We start from the raw sequence: 9423 nt of genomic DNA on the forward strand, positions 1-9423 counted from the left end.
TCGGCCTTTGTGTTCCAGGTATCGAAAACCTGCCTTGTGAGCTGCAAAGGAACTTCCAGCTGATGCGGGAGTTGGATCAGAGAACAGAAGGTGTGTGCAGGTATTTTGGCAGGCGAAGTCTGATCGAGAGCCTCGACCTGAAGGACGGGAAGAGCCCTGTGGAGGCTCGGCTTTACAGGATGTGTCTCTCCTCTAATGCTTTTTCTTGACCTGAGCGCTGTGCAGCGTTTGTTTCTTTCTTGTGAGGGCTCCAGCTCACAGGACTAGGGTTTTTTTCAGCAGTTGCGAGTTAATTTGTAGCTGTGTGATCACTGTACCTGGCGGCCTCTTGGATGGCCTTACTTCTGCGCATTTCCACATCTCCTGCATCGTAGATTGCTGTGTGTCTTGCAAGACCGATTTTTTTTTCTTCTTTGAGGTTTGTGTTGGTATCTGGTTGCACATTAATGATTTTGAATTTGAACTGTTAGAATCATAAATGGCTGTGTAGCAAATATAACGTTCTACGTGTGGGAAGAGAGGCTGAAGTTTGTGAACCCATCGGCTCAGTTTCTGATCTTAACTGTGAGCCCCTCCTCTGAATTAATTGTAAAACACTTGAGAAATCAGTGTCACACCGCAAGTGTTGAAGAGTGAATACCTTTAACTTAATTTTTTTTTAAAAAAGGTAAATACGTCAAGGGACTAGGGGAAGTCAGTAAACTGTCAGGAGATGTCTTTTAAATACTGCAAAGAGGTACGAATAAAAAATACAGCTTTCTCACGTGTATATACTTTGCTTTTCAGATAAGAAAGCAGAAATTGACAGTCTTGCAGCAGAATACATTGAATCCGTGAAGAACATGTTACCCGAGGAGCGAGTGGAGCACCTGAAGAAAATCCAGAATGCCTACAGCAAATGTAAAGAGTACAGTGATGATAAAGTTCAGCTGGCCATGCAGACGTACGAGATGGTGAGGATCAGAACCAGTGAGACTTCCGTTAAAATCGGTCATACTCTGGAATGGGGCTGCTGCTGGACATGGAAGACGTTTCCACAGTGTCCGTTTTCCGTGACGTATTCGTGTTTTGGGTTAAATATCTTACTGAAACAAATTATTAGTTCCCAAGCTTGTTTTTCTTACTGTTGCCCTCCCTTGTTGTTAGCAGGTTTTGTGTCAAGTAGGTGAAAGGTTAAATGAGTTTAACCTTCTGGTGAAAGGTTAAGTGAGTTTATCCCACTTGGACATTGCTTGATCGGTAGTATTCCTCTGCTGTGTGATAATGCCAGCAAATTTACCCCACTCCTACCTCCCCAGCAGCTCCCCTGTCACCCAATAATTTATTTAGGGCTGGTCTTAAGTCATAAACAACATTTTTTGAAGTCAACGTCAGCACTATATTGTGGAGGAATTGAGGGAAATCTGCTCAGTTACCTTGGTTTCCAAGTGACAAAAGAAAGCAGACCTGTCATCTCTACCATTCTGGTTGTATATTGGGCACCAGACTTTCCTCGATGGACCAGATGGGAAAATCTCATTTCTTAAGATGCAGATTTCCACGTTTCTCTTCTGCCCCTACTCCTGTGTCCGTTTAGCTGTCCCTTGAATAATTCTTATCTTTGTGTATTTTATCCCACAGATAAAACTTAAGTGAGGGGAATCCTTTTGACTGTACTCGGTGTGTTTTGTCCAACTTCTAGAGATGCTTTGGGTTCTGCTACATCTGCAGCTGCAGTACATTTTATTGCCATCAAATGCTGCAGAAAAGTAAATTATTTCACAGGGACTGAAAAGTGTCTTAGATAACTGCTGATTTGAGGACTAGGTATTGCAGCAACACAGTTTGGGGGTGGTGGCTTAAAATACCTTTGCTACGTCTCTGTTCTGTAAGTCACATTATTGCGCCCAGGGTAGTACAAGGTACTTACTTAACATGTATTGATTTGATACTGGAGATAGTCAGCAGAAGCCTCTATTTATTACTAAATTTCTTCGAGTAGCGTGCCAGTGAAATGCCAGAAAAAATAGACTGATCTACTCAACGCATTTCATGGACATTAGCTGAATAATGTATTTTGAAAATTGCGTGGAGAAAACAATTCTTTTTAGTATCTCTCATCGTCTTGTTTTGTTCCGCAAACCATTAGTCTGAGTTGCTTTGACTCTCCCTTACGCCACCTCCTCCCCCCTTTTCCTTCCTTTCTCTTTGCCTGTATTGGGATTAGGTCCTCTTGCTTTTTCCTATTTTCCTTTGGCTTTTTCTCTCCCCTTTAATTCCTTTTGTGTGTACCATTTCCCTGTTTCCAGTTTCATACCCCTTTCATGCCTTGCTCTAAAGTATTATACTCCTGTTCATGTCGATAACGGCTTTAGACCTTCCTGTTTTCGTTTGGGGATTTTTTTAATGTTTTTTTAATTCAGTTTGTGGTTTCCTCTTCTGTGCAGGTGGATAAGCATATCCGTCGGCTGGATGCAGACTTGGCGCGTTTTGAAGCAGATCTGAAAGATAAACTGGAAGGCAGTGACTTTGAAAACCCTGGATCCCGAAGCCTGAAAAGTGGGTAAATTTTACATGTTTGGCAGCCTTTTCCAGGAGAGCATGTCTAACCAGAAAGGCTAAGATGTAAAGTATGCTGTTATTTCTGGAGGACGAAAAGAAGTACACCATAGTTGTACTTCTCTACTTGTTTTTTTGTGCTCTTCAAATATTTACAGTGTTCTGGTGGGCAGTAAACAGATGAAGAAAAATCTAGTGCTGGGGTCTAACTTACTGTCTCTGCCAGATGACCCTGGTGGCCCACGGTTACTGGTTGTAAAGAGGCTACTGGCCAAGGGGGAGCTAACGGTGACAAAACGGAGCTGATGTTCTTGCAGCTCTTGGGTATAACGGTTTTAGTTTCAGGCTTGATCTGTTACTAAGTAAGTTCTAATCTTTTTGAGGAGAGCTTGGTCTGGTTTCCTCCCTTTACCAGAATTTGAATGCTAATCAAGCTGAGAACAGCAGGAAAAAATAGGAGTTAAAGGAAGGTACCAATTTCTGTAACGTATACTGGAAATCTGGTATGATTACAGTGAAATGTGAGCATGGTTAACAGCAGTACAGCTTTATGCCTTTGAGCTATGAAATAAGGGGTAAGATCAGGGATGTGGAGATAAAAGTTACATTAGTTATTGAGTAACCAATTAACTGGTTGAGTGTTTAAAAATATACTGAGATTAAAAAAAAAAATTACAGCATGTCTTATCAAATATGATGCTATTTATATCTTGTGCAACAGTATGGGCTAACACTGTACTGCAGTGATCTAATTGCCAAAACTGCAAACGCAAGAGTTTGGTGCTGAGTCGTACTACTTGCCAATTTGGCATGTTTGTGGCATAAAATGTATTTCAGAATCAGCATTCATATTCAATTACATATGAAAGAAGGATTTCAAAACAATAAATGCATCAAAAGGAAAACATCTGGGGATTTTTCTGGTATTCAAATAAATTGAAATGATGGGGTTTTTCCCTTTATAGAGGGACGAAGTCAGAAAGACAAAAGAGGCTCTCGTGGTCGAGGCAGGCGAACATCTGAAGAAGATACGCCAAAGAAAAAGAAGCTCAAAGGAGGGTAAGGCATACCCAGTCGCAGCGCTGGTGACTTTGGCTTGACACTTCATGAATTTTCCACAAGCTCATGTTACCCTATTTATGACTCGTGTCTGGATGGTGAGCAGTGTTAGAGTGTTCTGGTCTTACTCCGTTTCATTAGTGTCCTGCTTAGGACAAGTCAGCTTTGTTAATTAACTCCTTTGTTGGCATGTGGAAACTCAGCATGCTTGGAATGCCCTCTGTCTGGAAGGACAAGATCAGACTCTCTGTTGCTGTTGGCTAGCTGGTAGAAAATAGCTTTGATTTTTGTCATGCAGCTATTTTTAACAGTTGCCTGTGGTCTTGATTGTAAAAAGAAACACTTGCCCATTGACACAAAAACTGATGTTTTATTGTTGTTCTAGACATCTTGGAGAATTTTGGGTGTTGTTTTCAAACAGTCGTGTCCTAAATAGTCTTGAGTAATCTAATTTGGTTTTGTGAAGCAAGGAAGAAAGCATGTCCCCTCTCTATCATATGATTTATATTAGAGGGGCCCTGTTAATTCAATTGTTGAATTGGCTAAATGGAGGGGCAGAAAAGAAAAAAATAATTTCCAATGAGCGTTACTGACATGTCAACTTAATACATTGCTGTCAGAGCAAGGGGCTTCACTTATACCTGGCAAGGAGAAAAGAATATATATATATTAAAACCGATTGGGAGACAAAAATCAGATTCTTCTATCTGCAAGTAGAAGTGATCTGTACGTTAATTTTATTACTGTAGTCATAGCATATACAAATCATTCTCTTAATCCTTTTTAGTCAAGCTCATGTTTTGTGTTTGATCAAACCTACATTATGATTTTAACTATTGGATAATACGTGATAATGTAATCTAAACTCTGAAGTAGAGTCAGTGTGGTTTTGGGAAGATACTGCTAAAAACTAATTTTCCCAGGTGGGATTTAGATCTTGGAAACATGGTGTTGCTTACAATTGGGAAGTGTTTTATCCTCAATCTGTCCTTGTCCACAGATCTGAGTTTGCTGACACCATCCTGTCGGTGCATCCCTCAGATGTCCTAGACATGCCAGTGGACCCCAACGAACCTACCTACTGCCTCTGTCACCAGGTGTCCTATGGAGAAATGATTGGCTGTGACAACCCAGATGTAAGCTCTTGAGATGATTTATTTTCAGATGTTCGCTACATCACAACACTGTGAAATCCGAGGGGGGGTACTTGCTCAGTTAGATCATTCAAAATGGAAGTAACATTTGTGAAACACTAAGCGTGTCCTTATGGAGACCCATGTGGGTTTTTCCTTTCTGTTTTGCAGTGCCCAATTGAATGGTTCCACTTTGCTTGTGTGGACCTCACCACCAAACCAAAAGGGAAATGGTAAGTATGTCAACATATAGCTCTCGGATTTTTGTCAGGCTACAATTTGCCTCAACAAGAATCACAAGAAGAACTAAAACCCCGTTGTGACCCTTCCTGACAGAGGAGCTTTGTTCTTGTTATCAGAGGGATTGCATCCTCTATGGTTTGGGATTGTGTTTGCGTGAAGGTAGAAGGTACAAGCGGAACCTTCTTCCTAAAGTCTACTTCCATGGGAGTCTTAGATTCTGTGGGAGCAGAACAAGGACACGGGTATATGCAAAATTGCATGATAAACAGAGCAGGTTTTGATCTGAGGCTTGCGTAAACGTGTACATGTTGCATCACAGGTTTGCTGTATTGTCGCATAGTTATGGCTGTGATTAAAATTGAGAAGACACATTTATTTTTTTCGTTTCTGGAAGCAAAATTTGAAGACCGCTCTAGGTTTTGCTTATATACGTGCTCATCTTGGAAAGAATCATAGGCTTGTTCTGTACTTAGTTTCTGTTTAATGGACTGCTCTCATCTAATTAACAAGATGCCTATCAGAAACAGGCTTAAGTGAAAATGAACTGCAATCATTGGAGGGAGAGGAAGGAATGAACTGGAGGAACGTATCTCTTTCCTTTTGTCTGTAGAGGAAGTCTGTGTGACAAACTTGGAGAAGTTACTTGGAGTAACTTCTAGGTGAATGAAATAAGGTGAATCACAGCTGTGAGGGGCTGATGAGCCCTGGAAGCCTTCTGGTGCTGTCACTTCTGCCCACCCGAGTTGCTACAGTTCCTTTCCTACTTGCCCAGGCTTCCTGCATGTCATGAGAATTGTTGCAGTTACTTGAATTGGCTGCTTTTAAACCACCCTCCCACCCACTCATTCCCAAATAATAAAAAGAGTTCTTGGGCTATGTGTTGTTAACTTCAGGATTTAATTACTGCCTCTTTTTCCCTGTAGGTTTTGTCCTCGTTGTGTTCAGGAAAGAAAGAAAAAGAAGTAAGGAGTAGAGGGAAATACATCCTCTGAGGCAAGAAGAATTTAATATATTCCTTCATTCACGTTGCAATATTATCTTTGATTTTTTTTTTTTTTCTAAACCTACCCTCCTTCTTTTTCTGGTATGATATTTAATTGTCAAGTGGCCAGTTGTAATTCCTGTTCTTTCATAAGAAAATGACTTTGGGAGGAGTCCCAAATCCCTTTGCCACAGGGATTTTATTTATGTTACACTTGCACAGCACTGAAATCGGTGTAACTATGAAGTGCTAGGGCAGCCAGTAGCTGTAGTCTCTGCGAGTTTATAGGAGCCTGTGAAACCACGTAAGGCATTGCAGGAGAATAAAATACCTGTACCTTCAGCATGGTGCATTGCCATCATGGAAATAGTTTAGGTCTGGAGCTTGGTGTGGCAGAGAAGGAATTTTTTCCGATGTAGCCTGCATGAAAGAAGTAGGCTCCATTGTTTAGGTATGAAGTCCATTTGTTGTGCAGTTTTGTAGTACAGAAAGGAATGGGAAAGCTGGTTAACTGTTTGCAGTGTCCGTTTCCTCAAAGCCAAGTACCGTGCTTGGTTTTGACAGCGCAGGGATGGGAGCGAGGTATGACCATATCTTCTTTTTTGGGGAATTTCTGTCTACGTTTGCACTGCCTTTATTTTACTTGATCTTGCCCCCGTTCACATGAACCTTAACAGAAGCAAACCATTAGACTTTTCACCTCCTTCTAGGAAAGGTTGGTCTCTTTTGGGAGAAAACCTTTAAATAGCAAAGGAGTTGTCCTGCAGTGTTTCTTAATGACAGGAATATTGAGAGAGGGTGTTACCTTCCCTGGCTGTTTCCATTTCTCTGAAGATCCTTTAAGTACTTCACTGTGAAGATGAAACCTACAGTATTCTTATAGAGATAGAAGGTCGAATTTATTCATAAAATAAGATGAAGGCCTGATTTTTGTTGCTTGTGTTGGCCTGTGCTGCACCTGGGTAAATCAGGAAAACAAGCTTTAACAGCGTGTACATTCCTGTGGTGGTGCGGCGGCCATGCCATAGTTTGGGGGGGGATTTGAATAGCATTTGCTATGAAGCACTGCTATTGAAGAAGGCTATTCAGCAGGCATGGTTTAAAATGACTTCTTGTCCTTTCTAGTGGGGGCACATTTGCATGTTCTTGACTTCTTTAAGCTGCCTTTCAGATTATGAATGTGAATCCTTGCTGTCATCACAGTGTCAGTTGCTGCAGCGGAAGGAAGAGAAGGAAATCAGGAGTAGGAAAACAAAAGTCTTTCTGTTTTTTCCTTCCTCTGAGTTATAGTGGATGCAGAAGATGAGGGAAGAGCAGAGATAACTCTTGTCTTCATATATATCTCCTGTATTATGGGGCTTACCCGCCTACAATAAAAGGTGTGGGAAGGGTGGTTCTGCTGGCGGAGGGAGGGGAGGAAAGCCCCAAACGAGCGGCCCCTGCAGCAGTACGCACCAGGGTTCATGAACTTTGCTGGCTGTGATCCCTGATGGGTGTTGATGGCAGCTCTGTGCAGGGCTGTGTACTACTTTGCATACCATTGTGCAGGAACTCTTGGTATGGACTGCTGGAAAGGCATTAAGAAACTTCCAGATAAGCTTTTGTTCTGCTGTAAAAACGATTGGAATAAACAGTACAGAAGAGAAAAACCACTTCTGGTCAGATTTTGGCACCTGTTTCCAAAAGAAAAAAGTCTTTTTTTCCCCTGTTACACTGACCCTCTTACTTGTGTTTTGCGATGAAAGAAAGTAGAACACAGCTCTTGCTGATTTTCCTTCCCTGCTTTGCTCTGTTGAGCTTCGTAGATGCTGCAGGTGTCAAGACTGACGTAGAAGAAACCTCTTGATACTGAGACGGCTTTTCTGTGAACATTTTGATTTACTGAGTCTGCTATGGGGGGAAAAAAAAAAACAAACCGTCTCCAGGGTCCTTTCATTTAAAGTGTGATGTTGCACGTGTCTTCGTGCAACACTCCCTATGTTGTATATGAAGTTTCCATAGTTATGTTTACAAGATGATGCGCATTTGTCATTGTTGCCATTGTAATAGCACCCCGAAAGCACGCAGACAAAATAAAAGCAGATAGCTGGAGGGAAGGAGGAGGAAAAGCAGTCACACAAACCTGAACTTAGAAATACAGTCAGCCCTCTTTTTCTTTCTGCCTCTGTTTTTGAGAGCAAATTTGATCGTGATACCTCATGAGCCAGCCTGTAATTCAGTAACCAGTGAGTGAGACCAGTACCTCATTGACCTGCTACACTGGATTAATGTAGGAGCCTGAAGACTGGTGTTGGTGCCATTTTAGGTTTTATTTTCCCCTTCCATCCAACGGTATTGTATACGACTTTTGTTTTCTTTTTTCTTCCCCCCCCTCCCCAAGACTTTATTAGTAGTGGTATCACCGTAGATTAAGCATTTGATCTGAAACAATCTCAAAATTCCGCTGCACCTCTCTGGAGGTCTTGCTGGAAACTTGCCCTTACGGAAGTGCACAGTTAGGGATTAATAAGCGCGAAGCTGACCACCCTCAGCTCGGAAAAGATGGTCAGGCAGGACAGCAAAATGCGTTTTGTTAGTAAGAAAAAAAAATTTTTCCATTTTAACCAGCAAAGCAAAAAGAAAAATAAGCTCTAGAAGTTGGCATCAGCCCTCAAAAGGAAAGAGACTTTGCTAGGAATCGTGAACAGTGTGAGGTACAACGTACTCCTCTCCTTTACGCTGTAACGTCTCTAACGTGTCAGAACCTCTGACGTCCGATATCAGCAATAAACTGTCCCGCGCGGAACGTATCGGCACGGGGGCTCTGGCGGGCTCGAGAGCATCTCTCGGCCGCTTACCCCTGGCCTTAGAGATTTTTTTTTTAAACTCCTTATAGATAGAAATACCAGTAGCCTTCATTTTTGCTTACTAAAGGATTTAAATCTTTCTCCCGAATTTTGAATGTACAGTGTTAAATACACTTTTCTGGAGAAGGGTGAACAAGACTGTGATACGTAAAGGAATGTTCCACTAAAGGTTGTCGAAACGCCCGCGTACCCTGCGGGGTTCAGCTTTACTGCAGCTCGTCCAAAACTGGAGGTGAAACGACTTTAACCCGATTGTTCTATTTTTTAAAGGAATTAGATCTATGTTCCCTTTGTAAATGGAAGAGAATATAAATCTTTTTATTAAAAAAAAAAAAAGGAATGTAAAGTAAAAATGTATATCTGTATTTTTGGATCATGTTATAGAAAATGGATATATTGTTATAAATAAAGTATTTTTGGGAACAAAGACGTACGAGAGCGTGTTGTGGCGGCGCAGGAGCGCTTGCCGCGGCGGTACCGTGGGGGTGGTGGGCAGGGTCTGTGCGAGGCGGTGGATGTGGGAGGTGTGGAGGATGTGGGCGTGCCCTGCGTGGGGCGGTGTCGGGTAGGAGGCGGCATGCACGCGAGGCGTGGGCCCTGCAGGGACAGGCGGCGGGCGCCG

General features: G+C 42.1%; 1 protein-coding gene across 1 annotated transcript; it reads left to right on the forward strand.

Annotated features, from left to right (window-relative positions):
• Positions 1-24: 24 nt before the first annotated feature.
• Positions 25-5939, forward strand: ING5 (inhibitor of growth family, member 5). The gene is made up of 7 exons (XM_009581526.1): positions 25-90; positions 787-953; positions 2427-2538; positions 3504-3597; positions 4598-4733; positions 4902-4963; positions 5897-5939. The coding sequence occupies exons 1-7, from the start codon at positions 63-65 to the stop codon at positions 5937-5939; spliced, it is 642 nt and encodes a 213-aa protein (XP_009579821.1). The 5' UTR covers positions 25-62.
• Positions 5940-9423: the final 3484 nt, after the last annotated feature.

This window comes from Fulmarus glacialis, unplaced genomic scaffold (assembly GCF_000690835.1).
Source record: "Fulmarus glacialis isolate BGI_N327 unplaced genomic scaffold, ASM69083v1 scaffold12657, whole genome shotgun sequence".
Taxonomy (NCBI): domain Eukaryota; kingdom Metazoa; phylum Chordata; class Aves; order Procellariiformes; family Procellariidae; genus Fulmarus; species Fulmarus glacialis.